The sequence below is a fragment of the Erinaceus europaeus genome, chromosome 5 (assembly GCF_950295315.1).
Source record: "Erinaceus europaeus chromosome 5, mEriEur2.1, whole genome shotgun sequence".
Lineage (NCBI taxonomy): Eukaryota > Metazoa > Chordata > Mammalia > Eulipotyphla > Erinaceidae > Erinaceus > Erinaceus europaeus.
In genome coordinates, this window is record NC_080166.1 from 125,370,199 (window position 1) to 125,391,329 (window position 21,131).

General features: G+C 43.8%; 1 protein-coding gene across 1 annotated transcript in view; it reads left to right on the forward strand.

The window, feature by feature from the left end:
* Nucleotides 1-14,450, forward strand: part of DNAJC3 (DnaJ heat shock protein family (Hsp40) member C3) — a 37,957-nt gene extending 23,507 nt beyond the window's left edge. Inside the window, exons 6-12 of the mRNA XM_007526841.3 lie at nt 624-805; nt 1,225-1,344; nt 3,684-3,789; nt 3,876-3,996; nt 12,136-12,268; nt 12,785-12,933; nt 14,279-14,450. Coding sequence (XP_007526903.1) covers nt 624-805; nt 1,225-1,344; nt 3,684-3,789; nt 3,876-3,996; nt 12,136-12,268; nt 12,785-12,933; nt 14,279-14,436 — 969 coding nt within the window. The 3' untranslated portion in view covers nt 14,437-14,450. The remainder of the gene's footprint in view (nt 1-623; nt 806-1,224; nt 1,345-3,683; nt 3,790-3,875; nt 3,997-12,135; nt 12,269-12,784; nt 12,934-14,278) is intronic.
* Nucleotides 14,451-21,131: the final 6,681 nt, after the last annotated feature.

Sequence of the window (21,131 nt, forward strand, 5' to 3'; positions counted from 1 at the left end):
GTTGCCCCAAATGAAGAGGCTGACAACAAAAAAAATACTTTACATATTTTGGATAGAGACAAATTGAGAGGAGGGAGAGAGAGAGACAGACACACCTGCAACAGCACTATGTCATTGCTCATAGCTTCCCCCCTGCAAGGGGGCGACTAGGGACTTGAACGTAGGTCCTTGCACACTGGAATGTGTACGCTCAACCAGGTGCATAACCACCCAGGCCCCTCCTTGGAATTTTAAAAGCATCCTTTAAAATTTTACTTTATTGCATGTAATTATCAGATCTAAGTTGTAACAATTTAAAAATACTATTTATAGTCCAGACATTATCATCAGTGTATTGAGGACTGTTTTATGGTGGTAAATAAGTAAAATGTGTGGGTTACAAATATGAATAGGCATAACTTGTTTCTTAAAATCTCTTTTGAGGGGGCTGAGTGGTGACTTACCTGGTTAAGCACTCAGGCCACAGTGTGCAGGGACCAGGGACCACCCCTAGTCTCCACCTACAGGGGCAAAGCGGTACTGTATGTGTCTCTCTAGTCTTCCCCTCTCAATTTCTCTCTGTCCTATCAAGAAAAAAATAATAATAAAGCAGAAGAAAAAAAAAACACCTTCTGTTTCTCAAGGTTTGTGTTTGGGATGCAGAAAAGAGGGAAATTCGAGCTGAATGTTTCATAAGAGAAGGGGAACCTAGGAAAGCAATCAGTGACCTGAAAGCTGCATCTAAACTGAAGAACGACAACACGGAGGCTTTTTATAAGATCAGTCTGCTGTACTATCAACTAGGAGACCACGAGTTGTCCCTGAGGTGAGTTCCAGTGGCCTGTGCACTTCATCTCCGTATTGTTGGCGGGCGTTGCGTTTGATCCCGTTTCCTTCTGAATGTGAAATTAATAAAATCACTGTTGAGGCTGTGTCTATATCCTCCTTACTCATGCGTGAAATACCTCTTAAACCAGTCTGCTTTCGCAGAGCTCATTTTCATTAAGAGTGCTCGTTGAAATAAATTGGAGGGTGATTTCAGCAGCAAGACAGTGTCTGGAATGTTTAAGTCTACTTGCCACTTGGATATAAACTAGCAAGTATGCTCGGTGCAGTGCCACATGTCAAAATGAACAGTAAATTCCTAGTGAATATGGTTGAATTGTCTCAAAGCTACCTTTCATTGTGATTTTTGTTCCTGATAATAGAAACTACTTATTCTCCTCCCTCTCAACCCTTCAACAGTGAGGTTCGTGAATGTCTTAAACTTGACCAGGATCATAAAAGGTGTTTTGCACATTACAAACAAGTAAAGAAACTTAACAAGCTGATTGGGTCAGCTGAAGAGCTCATCAGAGATGGCAGGTAAGAAACGCTTCTGCAGACTTCTGGATGTGGCCGCGAGTGAGCGAGCCCTGAGCTGTTGTTGCTTTGCCGTCTCAGTCAGTGACGTGCAGTGTCCTGGGCAGTGCAGGGCCGTTGCAGCTGTGACTTAATCATCTTCTTACTAGATGCACTTACGTTGTGCCAAATGTTTATGTAGAATATTTCCTATGTCAGGCACTGATGTACAGAAATGACTCTGACTATGGTTTTTGGCCTTAAGCTTATAGTTTAGTGTGGGCACAGTCAAATAAAGTTATGTTTTAAAGACAATGTGATATTTAGAGGACTAGAAATGTGTGCAAAATAGACTTCTTCCTGAGGTATAGGATTCTGGGCTAACAGCTCTTTAGAGCACCTGAAAAATACTGTGCCATTTCTTTTTGGTCTGCATGGTTCCTGATGAGAAATTTATTGTCATTCTAATTGTTCCCCCCCAAAAAAAACAAGGTATCATTTCCCTCCAATTGCTTTTAACATCATTTCCCTCTTAGTATTCAGAAGTTTAGTTATGAGTGTATCTCAGTGTGAATTAATTTATCTTTTTAAGATGTAATTACTAATAATACAGAAGAGAAAGAAAAATGAGTGAACTAGAGAATCAGGCTGCCACATACGATGCCAGGGATTGAACTCAAGACCTCATGCTTGAGTCTTTTCTTTTAAACCTTTTTTAAAATTGTATTTATTTTCCCTTTTGTTGCCCTTGTTTTTATTGTTGTAGTTATTGTTGTTGTTAGGTAGAACGGAGAGAAATGGAGAGAGGAGGGGGAGAGAAAGACACCTACAGACTTGCTTCACCGCCTGTGAAGCGACTCCCCTGTAGGTGGGGAGTTGGGGGTTCGAACCGGGATCCTTACTCCGGTCCATGTGTGCTTAACCCGCTACACTACCGGCCAACTCCTGCTTAAGAGTCATAACATTCCAGCCTTATAGTGCTGCTACTCGGCTGTCTTGGTGTGGATCTCTATAGAATTTCCTTAGTTCCTATAATATGTAAGTAATGTCTTAACCAAATTTGAGAAGTTTCAACTGTTAGTTCCTGGTTAGTTCTGCTTTTTGGTCTGCTATTTTCATTCTTGATACCAACTGTCTAGGCATTTAAAAAAATTTTTATTTTCTTTTGCTACTTTGATTTAGTGATTTCTATTCTATTTTTATTATTTTCTCTGCCGCCTCTACAGTGCTCATTAACACATTTAGTAGACTTTTTTCCTCCTTCTATTTTTCTCAGTTCTAAAAATTCCTTTTGGGTGACTGGGGAGAAGGCATCTCTCATGGGTAAATAAAATCAGGCATTAAAAAAAAAACCCTGCATCTTACAGCTTTTTAAAAAAATTCCATTAGGCTTTTTTTTCTTTTGCCTTTTTTTTCAAATGCATAAATAGCTATTCTTAAAGTCCAGTGAAGTTGAGTGAGTCATTTCCTTCTGTAAAGAAGACATGCATTGTACTTGTGACTACTGACATAATTTATATAGACTAGCATGTTATTTCATGAAACTATTTAGTGACTAACAAATGAAACTTTATCTCAACTTTACTGAAAATGTTCTGTGTAAGTCAATTTTAATTAAGTTTAAGAATCATGAGCATTTTTTTCCCCGTGTTCATCATTAAGTATGGCTGGTAATCTCAGGTATGCTGTGACTTGTGCATATTCATTGTTTGTGATCTCATCTCTTCCATCTCTTTTTAAGTTTTTATATTATTTCTCCCTTTTGTTGCCCTTTTTATTGTTGTTGTAGTTATTATTGCTGTTGTTGTTGATATCGTTGTTGTTAGGACAGAGAGAAATGGAGAGAGGAGGGGAAGATAGAGGGGGAGAGAAAGAGAGAGACCTGCAGACCTGCTTCACCACCTGTGAAGCGACTCCCCTGCAGGTGGGGGAGCTGGGGGCTTGAACCGGGATCCTTATGCTGGTTCTTGCGCTTCGCGCAACCTGCACGTAACCCGCTGTGCTACCACCAGACTCCCTCTTTTTTCTTTCTTTTTTTTTTTTTTTAGAAATTATTTTCTAGTGAGGAAGGGGACAAACAGAGTAGTACCTGGTGCCTGAAATGTCAGGGATCAAGCTAAGGACCTGGTGGTTGGGAGTTGAAAGTTTAATGCTCTAGCACTGCCCCCTCCCATCCCTCATCTCCTAATGCTTACTTGCAGAGGGTGTTACCAGCCACTTTAGAGTAATAAGGTGACAGCTGTGATGGAAGGTACTTTCTCATTTACTTGAATTGATTACAGCATATAGTGAAGAGTAGAGAATTCTTTCTCTGGTGCCTGAAATTGAATTTCATTGTTACTTATGATTTACTCATTTAATAGATACACAGATGCAATCAGCAAATATGAATCAGTCATGAAAACAGAGCCAAGCATTGCTGAATATACAGTTCGTTCAAAAGAAAGGATTTGCCACTGCTTTTCTAAGGTAATGAAAGGTTGACTGGTTCCCGGAAATGTGAAAGTGTAACTTCTGGAGCAACAACTGTAGCCCATTCTCTCATTTGCTTTTAGGATGAGATACCCAGTGAGGCCATCCGAGTTTGTTCAGAGGTTTTGAAGGAGGAGCCTGACAATGTGAATGCTCTGAAAGACCGAGCAGAAGCCTACTTGTTAGAAGAAATGTATGATGAAGGTAAATCTTTTAAGGATTAGATTCATGGCACCTCACAGTTATCTTTGTGAAATTAACTCATTTGGCATCTTTTAAGTTTATTAGAGAACCTATGAGTATTGGAAATTTTAGAAAAATGGCAGAGAACTTGATTCTTTACTTGCGGAAATCAAAAGGCATGCATGTAAGAAAAAGAGTTCCATTTGCAACAATTCAGTGGGACATAAAAATAAAAACCATTCAGCCCTACTTGTTGTAAACAAGTTAGAACAGAATCCAAAATATAATATTTGTTATGGATGTATTATACCGAGGTATTTATTGTTCATTTTGGATTTATCTTTTAGACTTTCTTTTGTCCATACGTAGACTTTGTAGTCTGTTACTCTTATATTCTGTGCATATGTAGAGTACGTGCACACACCTGCAGTGTACATATTAAAGTCTGTGTATAGAATGACCTTCTGTGATCCTAAAGCTGTTTAGTAACATTAGGACAACTTTTATATCACACTTGAGTCACAGTAATAATTATCTTGCTAGCTGTTATAAGGACCTTGAGTAAAGGCAGTAGCCTGTTTTTGGAAGTTAGCTATGGCATTCATAGTAATATACAGACTTTCAAAATAGAGAACCCTTTAATATACATTGTGTTGTGAGTTTTTAATCTGACACTATGCTATGAACATTAAATGAGACAATGGCTTTTTAAAGCAGTGAGCCTTGTATTCCTTACTAGGAGGTTTTCATCTCAAACCAGGTAAAACATTTACAATTAAAGAAGTTATTTTTTTCTGGTGAAACTTGGTGTGAAGAGGTACTGTTTTTGTTTCCACTTAATTACTAAGTATTTAATAAAAGAGTGAACAGCTATTAAAAAACAAGAGGCTTTAATTTTTATGTTGAGCAAAAGTAATCATAATGGTGGTAACCATAGATAAAAATTCTAATGTAGCAAGAACGCATTTTCAGCAGTGATAAAACCAACAGGAATGATGTAATTACATTTATAATTAAAAAAGGTTTGTAGTACTTTTTTTCTTTTTTGAAGGAGATTTCATTTTTCCCTGCCTTTCTCCAATTTGAATATAATTTTGTTCTTAGATGGTCTCTCTCGAGACATGATAACTCTGATTATTATTGTGGGACATTTTTATACTTTAGTCCTTGAGGTTTAATTGGGGCTTGAAATGTATGCAATCAAAATAAGTTTTAATATTTATAACATTCTAGTAAGGAAAGATACCTTTAGCGTATTTGTTCTTTTCACTCTTGAGCTAATGTCTACAGTGAAATGACTACACTCTGGGATTTTTAGATTCCAATTAGTTTTTAAACTCATCACCAAAGATAATTTCACCATCTGTATGTAAACTCTTAGTTCTATGAAATTAGAGATGCTTCAGAAGAATAGAAAATTTTTTCTGTTGAAAAAAGTTTAAATCTTGTAGGTTATTAAATGTAATTTAAAAGTTGCTTTTGATTTGATCTTTAAGATGGACTTTTATAATGAAAGAAAATGAAGTTTAATAGTAATTTAATAGAATAGGTCTTTGAATTCTTTTTTCCTTTAAAATTTCTTTTCAAGTTTTGTTCTTAGTCTGTTAGAGGGGAGGTTATACTTTGGGGGGGTCTTTCTGAGCTATGGTTTCATGGAGATAAGATCCTTGCACTACAAGTATGGTAATTAAGAAACCTCTGGGGGGGGGACCTTTTACATTAAGGTTAGCTGACTATTCTGTATGACAAAGTACCTGCTTGCCCTTCAGTATTGAAATCACTTTAAGTCCTCAACAGTGGACGTTACCTAAGAAATCACCTAGCCCAGTTCCCTCTCCCTGATTATAAGCACATCACAGCTTTATACCTCTCATACCCACAGCATGTAACTGTATTTTTGTAAGAATGACTAAGTTAAAGATTATTAAACAGATCTTTGTTGCTTAGAATAGAAATTTCTTTTAAAGATGTTTTATTTTAATGAAAGCAGTATATAGAGAAAGACCAGATTGTTGCTAAGCTCTGTCTGGCTTGTGGTGCTGGGAACTGAACCTGGGATCTCAGAGCCTCAGGCATGACAGGCTTTTGCAGAACCATTATGCTATCTCTCCTGCCCCAGAATATAAATTTTTATATAAACATTTTTAGCTCAAAAAAAAAAATCTCAGATTAGTAGAATTTCAGGCAAGAGCCTGTACTATTGTAAGCCTCCTCCAGAGTAGTGGAAGGAGGAGACTGTTGTGTCTGGTCAGATATCTCTTGGCTGCTCCCCCCCCCCCCCCCCCCCCCCGTTTAGTAATGCTGGAGAAGAGAACCGGAGCAGGACATAGGCAGGGCCAGGAACTGGAACTTTTTTTTAAAATACTTGTTTATTCCCTTTTGTTACCCTTGTTTTTATTGTTGTTGTTGTTGATGTTGTTGTTGTTGGATAGGACAAAGAGAAATGGAGAGAGGAGGGGAGGACAAAGAAGGGGAGAGAAAGATAGAAACATCTGTAGATCTGCTTCACCGTCTGTGAAGCGAATCCCCTGCAGGTGGGGAGCCGGGGGCTCGAACTGGGATCCTTATGCCGCTCCTTGTGCTTCGCGCCATGTGTGCTTAACTCACTGCGCTACCGCCCGACTCCTGACACTGATTTTAGAGGAAGAGGGGACAAACTTGTTCTGTGTTTAAAAAATGCTGACTAGGGAGTCGGGCGGTAGCGCAGCGGGATAAGCGCAGGTGGCGCAAAGCACAAGGACCGGCATAAGGATCCCGGTTCGAACCCCGGCTCCCCACCTGCAGGGGAGTCGCTTCACAGGCAGTGAAGCAGGTCTGCAGGTGTCTATCTCTCCCCCTCTCTGTCTTCCCCTCCTCTCTCCATTTCTCTCTGTCCTATCCAATAACGACAACAGCAATAATAACTACAACAATAAAAAAAAAAACAAGGGCAACAAAAGGGAATAAATAAATAAAATAAATATTTAAAAAAATGCTGACTATATTTTTATTTTTATTCATCAGTCATAACCATGAACTTACATGGTCAGAATAGAGAGTGACACTTCCGGAAGTCTGAATCTGGATGTAGGTGCATCTATTCTAGCTTCACCTGTGGAGCTGAAAGCACATGGGTAGAAAGAATGACTAGTCCTTTGCAAAAGCAAGGAGTATAAGACACAGAGTATGGGCTGTTCCACCTTTTGGCTGTAAATCCTGTGAACTGCAGATTCTGCCTGTCTTGTTCACACACAGATTTCTTAGCCACAAGCACAAGCTCCTCACGTCAGTGAAGGGTTGGTGTTGGCAGGTAGGCTGCATAGCGTCTGCTCTGGAGATGAGCACATGGACCAGTCACCCAGGAGTCCGCTCGCTGTCCGTCATATTAATCTTGTGCCTCTTGTAGCGCCAACCCCAAGACTTCCTGTAGGAAATACCTGCAGCCGATTTTAAAAATTTTTAAAAATAATTTATTTATTCATGAGAAAGATAGGAGAGAGAAAGAACCAGACATCACTCTGGTACATGTGCTGCCGGGGATTAAACTTAGGACCTCACGCCTGAGAGTTTAATGCTTTATCCACTGTGCCACCTCCCGGACCACTTTTTTTTTTTTTAACTCACCTGTGATTTCATCCCTTCAGGCTGACTTTTCAGGGAGAGGAAGGAAAAGAGAGACACAGAAGCCCCTGTGTTTAGTACTCCTGTGAGGGAGTGCCAGGGTGCAGGGGCTCAAATCTTGTGTGTACATGAAAATGCAGTTATCCCCCCCCCAAGGTGAGCTACCCCGCTAGCCCTTGGTGATACAGATTTTGCATTGTAATACTACCCTGAGAGGAACCGGACTGGTGTTTTACCAGCCACGGGCAGGATGCTAACAGACAGACAGGGCTGTGCTCCAGCAAAACTTCAGTTCAGAAACCATCAGTAAGGAGCCTGGGTGATGGCACATGTGGTTGAGTGCACACGTTGCCTTGAGCCCCTGCTCCCTACCCACAGGGGCGGGGGAAAGCTTCACAGGTGGTGAAGCAGATTCACAGGTGTCCCTTTCTATTACCCATTAGTCCTATCTAATTAAAAAAATAAAGAAAGAAAAGCATCCCCAGAAGTGGTGCATTAGCCATGCAGATTCTGAGCCCCAGCAATAACCCTGGTGACAGCTGAAAACACCAGTGGTAGGAGGGATGGGGAAAGAGCAGAGCGGTAGGTAGCACACAGGACATAAGAGTCTGAGGCCCAGGTTCAATCCCTGGTATCACATATGCAAGAGCTGAGCAATGCTGTTTTCTCTTAAAAACATAAATATCTTCAATAGAACGGGAGGAGACTCACCCCATGCTGCACGGACCTTGCCAAGCTTGAAGTTCTGGGCTCGAGCCTTGGCACTAGGGAGCTTCCTTGCTGAATACCCCCTCACTCACTTTCCTCTCTGGATTTTTTTTTTTCTCCTGTAAGTAAGGAGTGGAAAAAGATGAGTCTTGGAAACCACTCAGTGGAAAGTACTGCACATGTGCAAGGCCCAGAATTCCTTCCCCGTCTCCTACCCACTAGAGGAAAAAAAAAAAAAAAAGCACTAGTAGGGGTTGGATAGCTGGATACTGTGGTCTCTTCTGCTGAAGTGGGGGCCACAGACAGTCTATTTTATCATCATTCTATGTCTGGAGAGTGTTTCACATGGTGGTCATCCATCCGTCCATCCAGTTCTCTGACTAATGGACATTGGGCTGACTTTGGTTATAAGAAAAGCTGCCAGGAACACTATCCTGCAGGCTTGTAAAGACATGTTCTTATTTATTTTGTATAAATATCCAGGAGTGGAATTGCTGACACACAAGATCAGGTAGGTAGGTAGTTTTAAATGTAACTACTGTAGGCATCTACAAAGTAATTTACATTTTACACTCCCACTAGTGAAGTGTGAGTGTTTCAGTTGCCCCTACATCCCTGTAAGCATTAGGTGGTGGTGGTCTTTTTAACTAGTTATGTTTTGGTGTGTGCTAAGTAGTTTCACAGTAGTTTTTTATCTCTCTCTTTCTTCCTTTCTCTCTTTTTATCAGAGCACTGCTCAACTTTGACTTAGGGTGGTACAGGGGATTGAACCTGGGACTTTGGAGCCTCAGGCATGAGTCTCTTTGCATAACCATTATGCTATCTGCCCCTGCAGTAGTTTTTTGTTTCTTTGATAATTAAGGTCAGAATACTTTTCCATGTGCTTTTTTTTTTTTGTTGAAATACCTTACTTCAAAGTGTTTGAGCATTTACATAAAATTTGCTGGTTTTGTTATTGAGTTGTAGTTTATTTTTTCTCCTTACTCTGTTAATGTGATACACTTTTTTTTTTATAAATTAAGTATTTATTTATTTATTTTCCTTTTTGTTGCCCTTGTTGTTTAACATTGTTGTGGTTATTAATGTCGTTGTTGTTGGATAGGACAGAGAGAAATGGAGAGAGGAGGGGGAGACAGAGAGGAGGAGACAGAGAAGAGGAGAGAAAGACAGACACCTGCAGACCTGCTTCACCGCTTGTGAAGCGACTCCCCTGCAGGTGGGGAGCCAGGGGCTCAAACTGGGATTCTTACGCAGGTCCTGGCGATTTGCGCCACGTGTGCTTAACCCGCTACGCCACCACCCGACTCCCGATACACTGTTATTTTTAAAGTTGAATCTGTCTTGAATTATTAGGGTAAGTCTCTATTGGATATGATGTATTTTCCTCTCTGTAGATTGCTCGAATTGATTTGCTGTTGTTTAAGGAAGTGTTCTTTTTAAAAAAAATATTTAATGGACAGAGACAGACACGAGAGGGAAGGGGCAGAGAGACACCTGCAATACTTGCTTCACCACTTGTGAGGCTTTTCCCCCTGCAGGCGGGGATCAGGGGCTTAACAAGTGTCTTCTAGAGCTTGTGAAGGGTATTTTTCTCTAACTTCTTTCTTGTAATGTCTAACCATTGTGCTGAATTTAAGCGACTAGAGATTGTGTATCCACCTGGTAGAAGCACATGGTCCAGTCAGTGAGAACCTGGCCTCAAGCTCCCTGGTTCCTGCCTGCAGGGGATAAAGCTTCACAAGTGGTGTGGGAGGGCTGCAGCTGTCTCTCCTGCACCTCCTCTCTAGCGAGAAGAAAAGGAGAGAAGAGAAAATTTTTAAAAAGGCCACCAGGAATGGTAGTGGGGCTGTGCAGACACCAAGTCCCAGCAATAAGCCTGGGGGTCAAGAAACATTTCATCACTGCTTTCTGAGAGGGTTGTGCGTGATTGGTCTTCATAGATTCTTTCAGATCTCCTCCCTCCTGCCCTGGGGAGTTTTGGCTTGCAGTATAGTTCCTGACACACAGGTACAACCTCTCCTCTCCCCACGCGCAATAGGTGTCTGCAAGACACTCTCCCCTAACCTAGATTCTTTCCCACCATCAGACACTAGGCTAAACACCCCACCCCACCCCACCCTTCTCCATCCAGTCTTCTGCTTTTGTGCACCACTCACGCCATCCCCACCCTACCACAGCCCCAGTCCACGTCTCATCTTCAGCTTTCCTTTACTGTGTTTTCTTCTTAAAGAACTTTGATCTTTATTTCCTTTGACTTTGCTTTCCAGCTTCTGAATGAAATCATCATTAATCTCAGGTCTCTTATCTACTGGTAAACATTCCGACTGCAGCAGGAGATCCGACTTGAGACATTCTCACCCAGTCTGCCCCTGCAGCTAGTGTGCGCTTTAAGTCTATACCTTTCTTTGGCCTCTAGGATTTTGCCTAGGCATTGTGTCTCATGAACCCTTTAAGCTGGAGGGTGAGAGGCCACCGCACTGTCCACCACTCCTGAGACCTCCTCCACCGCATGGCGCTCCTAGCGCGGTGGCTGGCTCTTGAGCCTGGGCCCTTGGGTGCGGCTACATGCGTCCTACTAGGTGAGCTAATTCCAGGCCCCTGGCAGGTTATCTTAAATGTAAGGTGATGTTTTCTCCTGTTACATTCAAAGATATAGGCTTTAAAAGTTTTTTTTTTTAACTTCATTATCACTTTGTTCCCCCTTCTCGATCCCCATATCTGCTTCAATAGACCACAGTGCGTTGTGGTTTCACCCTGTATTGGCCTTGGTTTTGCTTCTTAGATCCTATCTACAAGTGAGTTTGGCTATATTCCTTTTGCTTGTCACCAATAACGGTTTTGTTTTTTTTTCCTCTAGGCTTCTAAGACAATTGTCTTTCATTTTGCTAATTCCTTTATCTCCTCCACTCCCCCATTTCATTGTCACTGGAATGGTAATTCTGATGTTCTTTTTCTTGAGTTCTCCCTATTCACCTGGCCCCGAAAGTAGACATATTTTTTAAAGGTAGGAATACTCATTAAAAACAAAAATTCAAGAGAAAAGAAGGTGTTAAGAGTGGAATCTAGGTGGAGCCAGGCTGGAGAATCCGAGCTTCTCTGTGCAGTCATGCAGCCTAAGCCTGACTCCTGGCATGTGTGAAGTGTTGTCTGCCGGGAGCTTGTTAGAACTTGGTGCCTGGGCTGCCAGGTAGGCACATCTATGAGCCCAGGCTCCTGCAAAGGACAGAGATGTAGCCTAGACTGCACCATGGGCCATTTCACCAGGGCATGGCGGGACACTCCCTCCCGAAAGCCGCTGTGCTGAGTACAATACTAAGTACCCAGATGCTTGTGTTTTCTGAATATTTTAAGCAGCCTTAAATACAAGATGTAAAGTGGACTGCTTTCAGATTTCCTATAATAGACCTGTAGGGATTTTTGTTTTATTTAAAAGTCAAGTTTATAGCAGTTGATGCTGAGACCTGTAAGTGACACAGTTGTTCGTTTGATTTCTGTCTCCTTTTGAGGCCTCTGCTTTTCTCCTGACCTGCCAGCTGGCTGTGCACATTTCCTTTGCCTCTGTCAGGTGTGATGATCACTTGAGTCTCTGTGAAGACTGCAGGTGTCTCTTTCTACCCCTTCCCAGAAAAAGGCGAGCAAGTAAACAAACAGTAGGCCTTCCTGAATGGAGGTGCATGGTAGTACACACATTTCCACTGTAATGGAGCCTTCCATATGTTTGGGGGGGAAAGTGACTAAGGTGTTGTTACTAGTTGGGCTTTCAGCAGCAGTGGCAAAGGGATGATGAAGATTTTAGTAAAGATAACAGTTCTCCCCCTAACGGCATTCATTATCTTATGTATATTTTAACAGCTATTCAGGATTATGAAACTGCTCAGGAGCACAATGAAAATGACCAGCAGGTTCGGGAAGGTCTAGAAAAAGCACAGAGGCTATTGAAACAGTCACAGAAACGAGATTACTACAAAATCTTGGGAGTAAAAAGGTAAATGATTAATCAGTCATTTTTGCCCAGGAATGTAATGGAGAGTCTGTGTCAGCTGTAGCACCGTTAGTTCCTGGGGATGCGGGGGGAGTGGGTTTCATGGTGCGCTCAGAGCACGCTCTGCAGGACACTCCTGCGCAGGGAGCCACCACCTCTCAGGCCAGTCTGATGTCTGTCTGCAACTGCTCGAAGCTCATCTAGAAGCCAAACAGAAGTGGAGCTAACAGAGCCCAAGTGTTTTTTTAAAAGCCAAGAGTCGAATCATGCCAGCTTGGGAAGAAAAGGTGTTTTAAAGTGGGTCTGTACTTTTTTTTTAAAAAAAATGAAAATTGTAAAACCAGAGTTAGCTTGTTCTGAGTGGACCAGTCTGTGAGGAAACATGGACAGCTTTTGAGGCCCGTCCAGGACCTTGTGCCCGGCACTACCGGGAAAACCAGTGGGGTCCTAAGGAGCGTTTTTTATGGCAGTGTGTTGGACGCATAGCAGCTACTAACTGTTAATTTAACTGACCTTTAGAAATGCCAAAAAGCAGGAGATCATCAAAGCATACAGAAAACTGGCTCTGCAGTGGCACCCGGATAACTTCCAGAACGAAGAGGAAAAGAAGAAAGCTGAGAAAAAGTTCATTGACATAGCAGCAGCTAAAGAAGTCCTCTCTGACCCAGGTATGTTTGTTTTCTTGAATTGGATGGCTTGTCAGCACAGTGCAGGTGAGGGCCTGCCAGGCCTAGGGACACTCGTCTGCATGGCGCAGGGGGAAGGCCCTAAACCTGGAGCCAGATACGAGAGTTGGAAACTTATTTCTACCAAGTTTCGGTTTTTTCGCTTGTGAGCTCAGTAGGTGCTTCCAAATTCACAGGTCAGTGATAAATTTTTCGTGCCACACCTACAGGAGCTTGATGAGAAAGCCAGCTGGTAGGGGCCAGGAGGTATGAAGAGTAGGGATTGGCACAAGGATCCTGGTTCGAGCCCCCGGCCCCTACCTGCAGGTGGAGCAAGTCTGCAGGTGTCTATCTTTCTCTCCCCGTCTTCCACTCCTCTCTGTCCTATCCAACAACAAAACTGGGGGGGAAATGGCCATCAGGAGCAGTGGATTCATAGTGTAGGCACTGAACCCCAGTAATAACCCTGGAGGCAAAAAAAAAGAAAACCAGCTGACGTGGTGATAACAGAGTTAGACAGGACTCAGGTGGTACTGAGCACATCTTAACATTTCCTGGGGATTTCATCTACTGTTTCCTTGTGGCTTCCATGTCTGTGAGGCTAGAAGCTGTGACTTCAGTTAGATTCAATAAAAACGGGCTATCAGGGGTAGAGCCGTAGCGCAGCGGGTTAAGTGCATATGGTGCGAAGCACAAAGACCGGCAGAAGGATCCCCACCAGCAGGGGGTCGCTTCACAAGTGGTGAAGCAGGTCTGCAGGTGTCTCTCTCTCCCCCTCTCCTCTTCATTTCTCTCTGTCCTATCCAACAACGACATCAATAACAATAACAATAACAAGGGGGATAATGGCCTCCAGGAGCAGTGAATTCACAGTGCTGGCACCAAGCCCCAGCAATAACCCTGGAGGCAAAAAATTAAAAAAAAAAAAGGGGGGCCATCAAGTTGCATGCCCACCTCAATGTTTGTTGAGGTCCCATTGATGTGATAAAGCCACAGTTCAAGTCATTTTCACTGTAGTAAAGGGGACAGATTGGGAGCCAGGAATCTTCTTGGAGGAGGGTCTCAGAGCTGCTAGTGAGACTAGTTACATGGCTATGAAGGGGCCTTCCTACCCTCCTGCCTGTCTGAAGGTCAGGCTTTATCACCAGAGCATTCTTGGAGGTCTTTCTCTGGAACTGCTAATTCCAGAAAATAACTTCAGTGCATGGCTCCTTCTGCAAAGAGAAGCTTTAGAGGGCCGAAGGCTAGTGGATACCTACTTTTACCCAACGTGCCAGGCATCCGAGTCACGGAGCAGTGTCCCCTCCCCAGTCACACCTGCATCCTAACTGCCGGCTTCTCTTGGTAGAAATGAGGAAGAAATTCGATGATGGAGAAGATCCCCTGGACGCCGAGAGCCAGCAGGGTGGCGGTGGCAACCCTTTCCACAGAAGCTGGAACTCATGGCAAGGGTTCAATCCCTTCAGCTCAGGCGGACCTTTCCGATTTAAATTCCACTTCAATTAAACTGTTCTACTGCTCTTCTTCCTTATTATTTTTTTTTAAAGATTAAAAACGAAACTCTTATTCCAGGATCCTAATGAACAGGTTTTCAGATATTTCCGTTTGTCCATGGCCAAAGAACTGTCTACACAGGAGCGGTCTGTCCTTACCACTGCAGACAGGAGGTGGACTGAGGTGGGCCCTGCGTTCCTGCACTGGAGATCGTAGCTGTTCTTCCTTCACAGAAGTTGGTGTCTTCAGGAGAATGCGTCACTTCAGTGTCCTAAACAAGAATGCTAACATTCTGGGCTGTGTGTGCTTAGGGTCACCGTAACTTAGATATGCTGGTCAGTCCACATGCCTCTCCCTCTCAGGGCAGGGGGAGAGCCGACTCTTTGAAAACCCGCTACCGAAGCATAGTCGGTGTAAACAGGAGTCCACTTGGGGTTAATGGTAAGTGTAGAGCTTGGGCTTTTTTGTTCAGTACCTAAGAGAACACTGAAAACCACTGATAATTAAATTTAAAACAAATTCTGGGCCCAATAAGTTAACTCAGTTCATAGTATCTAAAATTACAGAGCAGTGCTATTTAAGATCCTACTGCTGAAGTACAGGGTTACTTTTTTTTTTTTTTTTTAACCAGAGCACTGTTCAGCTCTCGCTTATGGTGGTGAACCTGGGGCTTTGGAGCCTCAGGCATGAGAATCTCTTTCCTTAACCATTATGCTATCTACTCTCCACCCCAGGGGTAAATACTCTTTGACTCAAGTTGTGAGTTAGTTTCTTCTCATAGGATTGGCGTAGAAATGGAAAGTAGCCATCAGATGGAGAGAGGCCCCGTTCCTGTGGTTGGTAGACAGAGCTACTGCACCCAGGCCTGTGGTGGCCCCAGTGGGGTCTGTGTGAGGTGGGCAGAAATGGCACACCTGTCCCCTCACCATGATGCCTCTAGATATTCCTGTACAGAGAAAATGGAAAGGTTTTTACAAATCCAGTTTTCTATGCCCCTCTCCATCTCCGTGGGCCGGGGGTGCTTCTACTCTTTAAGAACTGTATAGGATACTTTATTCTCTACAGAATGAGTGTTAGGAACGGTCACTATTTATGGAACAATTCATGCTGTACTAAAAAGCTAAGAGATCTACTTTAGGTAAGAGTGACTACAAAGCTAAGAGATCTACTTTAGGTAAGAGTGAGTACAAAGCTAAGAGATCTGCTTTAGGTAAGAATGCCTACAAAGCGAAGAGATCTACTTTAGGTAAGAGTACAAAGCTAAGAGATTTACTTTAGGTAAGAATGCCTACACCTTAATGTGGCACTGCTTTTGCTGAAGTGTTTTTGTTGTAGTTGAGGGAGGCTTCCTGACCACCGAAGTCCAGTAGCTAAGCACAAACTGTTTTCTTCGACTCATTCTAAAGCATATTGAAACTTTTTTTTTTTTTTGCCTCCAGGGTTATTGCTGGGGCTCCCTCATGAATCCACTGCTCCTGGAGGCTATTTTTCCCATTTTGTTGCCCTTGTTGGAAACTTTTTTCTAACTGAGACAGCTATCACATAGACGACTTTAGCAAAACACTCAGTGCTTTTTGTGTCTCCTTACCAATAAAATTCACAGTGTATTTCGAAAACTAGGGAACAGCTCACACCTTTTATTTTGTATCAGAATTCAAGCCCATGTGAAATGATTTCCGAGGGTTTTTTTTCCTTCAATCTTGGCAACCCCGTTATTTCGTTTTACCAGCCTCTTCTCAAACTGGCTCTTTCATATGATGTCACTGTGATCTCTTTGAAATATAGCAACAGCCTCTATTTTCAAAAATTTATAAAATATCAGATAAAGGAAACTCACCCTTCCACTGGGAGAAGTTGCCATCAGCCCGGAGCCAGGAGGGCTGGTCCTGGCCGCCTGCCACAACCGTGCCAGGGAGCAGCTGGTGGGATTTTGTCTCCATTCTTAACCACAATTCGTATTCCTCAAGTCCTTCCTGGCTGCATGGTGTCAGTGTAACTGCAGAGGCCTTGCTTGTTTTCAGTGGAGAGTATAAAAACAGCGGTGCCAACTCCAGCAAGCAGGAATTCCCTGGAACCGGTTGTCCTGACAGATACAGTGACCTTTAAGGCCATCTTGACGTCCACCTGAACGGGACGGGTTGACGGTCACTCCTGTGCTTTCCTAGTAGTGAGCTCAGGGAAATCTGGGTGTAGAAAGGGCGAGAGTCCTGGCTCTCCTGTTGGCCAGAAGTAGACTGGCATGGGCAGCAGAGGACTCGAGAAGGGCTGGGACTGCAGACACCTGGTGACCTTGGTGGCTCTGTGTGGAAAAGTAAACTTGGAGGAGTCCCGAGCTGCAGCCTGCAGCTGCGCTGTGAGCCTTCCTCTCACGCCCTCCCCGTGGTGAGCCCCAGCGGCGCAGACCGGTGGGCCTCATGCTGCACACACCCTTTAGGTGAAGGCGAGGAAGTTCTAGGGCGCCACTGCCTGCTTCTGCACCACAGAGCAGTGAAATGGATGCAACAGTCCTCAGTTAAAAATGTCACTAGTCAGTATTAGTTTATTTTAAATTTATCAGTATGAAGACACGTTTTGGGGACTCTGATAATGGAGTTGAAGAGAAACTACTGTTGATAACTGAAAAAGGAAAAACAATTTGAAATTGGTACTATTTTCTATTCATGGTGGAAAATGGAAGACTTCCCCTTTAAAGATAGGAAGTTGAAGGCGACATTTACCATGAGCTGTTTGCATTAAAATTGGCTGGCCCCTCAGTAAGCTTTGTATTAGAGCCACCTGCCTTAAAGGCATGGGGGGGGGGGGCTTCCTTGCAAAGCTTTCCATGGAGAACACAACTATGCTGTATTTCTTGGAGAGATTCAGGCAACTCTGTCGAATGAGCTGACTTTCCCATGTTTATGGAGGAAGGAGGAAGACAGATGGCTAATCTGTCAGCAAACGATGTCCTTATTCTCCGCCTTTTCATTCCTTTTTTTGTTGGTAGCAGAATTTATCCTGTAATTGCAGCTGATGTTAACAGGTGGGGAAAATTAATAAATGATCTCATTTGCTAAATGATCTAAGAGTAAGATTGGCCACTACGTGGCTTTGTGTGTAGTGGCGGGTTGCACTGCTTCCCTGCAGTGGACAGCAGAGCTCTGGCGAGGTTAACACCGGAGCTGTCTGTAAGTTACAACATCTTCACAAGGGGTAGCTGGTTTTGAGTGGGAAATGACTAATTTAATCCATCACGATTTAGTGTTTTAATAAAAAAATAAAAGAATCGGAAAATTAACTGAAATGGGTCTCCTATATGCCTACAAATATGGGTACTCTTTTTATGCCCATGTATTTTCACATTTAATAAAAATATTTATGGTCAAATCGGAATTGCTTTTGATTCATTTTTAATCTCTAGGGAGAAGTCTGTTTTTGGATTTATAAGATCATACATTAATGGGAGTGTATATTAACACCATTCTGGTCACCAGAGATATCTGTGTCCCCACCCCCACCCCCTATAGTGACGCTAAAAGCGAAGTATGAGAAAAGTAGAGAGGTCTGTTTCCCAACCCAGCTCCCACACAGCCATGGTGACAAAGGCTCCTTCTTCCTGCATGTGAACAAATGACACAAAAAGGCAAAGTGCTGGGAATCCAGACTTACCTTGGAAAGACAGGACTTGCAGAGTGTCGCAGGCTTGCTTCAAATTCAGCGCAACTGACAAAGTTTAAACTCTAATTGGCATGTTTCCGTGAAGGTTTTATCTAAAGGGTGAGTGTGGGGAACCATCACTGCTTCTCTGAAAATTTCAGCTACAAAACAAAAAGGTAGTTCCCTCTTCTGTTACTTGTCCTGCATATCTTGACATAAAGGATACCCAGCTCAATTTCTCTATCCTACCAGATAAAAAATGGGGAAATGGCAGCCAGGAGTAATGGGTTCAGAGTGTTGGCACTGAGCCCCAGCAATAACCCTGGAAGGAAAAAAGGGAGGAGGGCACCCAGCATACTATAGAACTTTCCTAGAAAATGCAAAACTCCCGAATTCTTAGAACCACATAATGTTGATGGTATCTTTGCAGCATGTGAGCAAGCAGCCTTGGACTAAACATAGTGAAAACACCCGCACACAGGCATGAGGGCTGCCCGGAGGCGGAGGAAGAGGAGGTCCATATTGTCTCCTCAGGCCTTGCGACTTCCTCAGCTTTCACTCCCTCTTCCTGCCTCTGGCTTTAATATGAGTAAAAGAGAAATCCACGCATTGCCATTTTTTCTTTAATAGGCATATAGCACACACCCAAGACCCTGAGCTCTAGAAGCCTTTCTGTGCTGAGAGACCTTGGGATGAGGGTCAAGCCAAACAAATCTCCTTTGCTCACCCTATCCTGGGAGTGCCAGTACGGAGTCATCCTGGTGATAGCCTCAGAGGTTGCAGTCATTTTAATTACCTTTCAGGGGGGCCAGGCGGTAGCAGTGGGCTAAGCACACATTGTGCAAAGCACAAGGACTGGCGCAAGGATCCAGGTTTGGGCCCCCAGCTCCACGACTGTGGGGCACTTCACTAGTGATGAAGCAGGTATGCAAGTGTCTTTTTCTTTTTTTTTTTTTTTTGTTCCTCCAGGGTTATTGCTGGGCTCAGTGCCTGCACCATGAATCCACCGCTCCTGGAGGCCATTTTCCCCCCTTTTTGTTGCCCTAGTTGTTGCAGCCTCGTTGCGGTTATTATTGCCATCGTTGACGTTGCTTTGTTGTTGGATAGGACAGAGAAATGGAGAGAGGAGGGGAAGACAGAGAGAGAGGGGGAGAGAAAGACAGACACCTGCAGACCTGCTTCACCGCCTGTGAAGCGACTCCCCTGCAGGTGGGGAGCCGGGGGCTCGAACCGGGATCCTTACGCTGGTCCCTGCGCTTTGCACCACGTGCGCTTAACCCACTGCGCCACTGCCCGATCCCCGCAAGTGTCTTTTTCTACACCCCCCATCCCCTCTTCTCTCTGTCCTATCCAATAACAGCAATGACAACAATAACTAGAGCAACAATAAGGACGACAAAATGGTAAAAATAACCTCCAGGAGCAGTGGATTCGTAGTGCAGGCACTGAGCCCCAGTGATAACTCTGGAGGCAAAAAAAAAAAAAAAAAAAAAATCTAAACTTACCTGAGTCTGTCTGTCCTGACCAAAAAGTCTTGGGGTCATTCCGCTTGGAGAATATCATTTTGGCTTAGAGATTCCCGATGGATCTAGTCATCATCACAATCACAGCGAATCATAATAACCCACAGGCTATGTGCAGGGGATGTGGACTCTGAGGGAAGAGCTGAACACTGCTAAAAGGCATGAGGGAGAAACCGCCGCTCGCAGCACTTGGTAGATTCCAGCTGGTCCCTGCACGTCCCTGTTCTCACAGGGCGGCTCTGTAGGCAGCGTTGTTGATGTACCTATAGTTTTCCCCTTGGACCTGTGTCCCTGAAAGCATGTGATCTTTCTCAGATGTTTTAACGGCAGTGCTGAATGTTTTGAGCATAGCAAAGGGTGGCTACAAAAACAGTTACAAACTTTAGAGCTTTCTTAACAATCTGTTGAACATATCCCCTGCTACAGTATCTTGGGTCCCACAATGTTCCTGTCTTTGTTACCTCAAGTTACTAAAGCTGCTGAATGTGGCCAAGACTTCATTATGCGAAGGCATAGTTGTAACACAAGCACAACGGCATCTGCTCCTACTTCCTGGAAGCACTCTGGTCTGTCGCCATGCAGACAGGGCCTGAGACCAGGGGACCTTTGCATTGTCCTTACCCCAGGGTTCCCTGCCTGGTAAACTGCTGGTGTTGAGTAAATCTAACACCTGGGAGACATGCAGTGGTAGAAAATCTCTGGGCGGCTCTGGAGGACGGCGACACTAAGGGCCTTCGCTGCGCTTCAGAATCTCATCCCCAACGCCTGTGTGATGTAAAAATGTCCTGTCTGACCTTGTGGCCCCAGCTCCAGCCTCATCCTCCTGCTCCCTCTCCAGCTTCTACCCGAAATCCACTCATGCTTTCATGTCCTTTGCACCTGGACATTTATTTATCCCACTTAATGGTGGGGCTAGTACACTTCAGGGCTAGTGTGTTGGCCCTGCATCGTCTCCCCTCCCAGAAGCTGCCACAAAGGAAGGTTTTTGTTTTCAGCAAGTCGGCTGGTCCTGAATGGTCACTCTCAAGTCCACCTGGCAAGATGGGCTGGATTATCAGGTTTTTGGGTATGAGGCCAGCATCCATCAGCACCTTTCCTGGGAGCTGGGTCTGTCAGTCTTATTCTGGGAAGTTAACTGGCACGAAGTCCTTGGAGGCTGTAGCTCAGAGTAGAAAATTAGGTTAACCACGATTTAAGTCAGCGAGAGACAGCCAGAGCTGTCAGATGCCAATGTTTGGCCCACGGGCAACGGAGACTGTCTGGGTGCCTCTTAGGTGCTGGCACTGAGAACTGGCAGGCAGACTTTCACTCGTGTTCAACTGCAAGTCCGTGTTCTTTAACTTACTTAATGAGAGAGACCAATGCACTACTTGGTCACATGCAATACCAGGGATCAAACTTGGCTTGACGCTTACAAGTCCTACTTCTGTCAGCTGAGCCATCTTCCTGGCTGCTGAATTGCATGTTACGATATTGCTAAACAATAAAGCGAAGTCTGGTTTTAACCTGTGGGCCCAGGTGGATTTGGCCTGAGGTGCTTTCTGGAAGTCT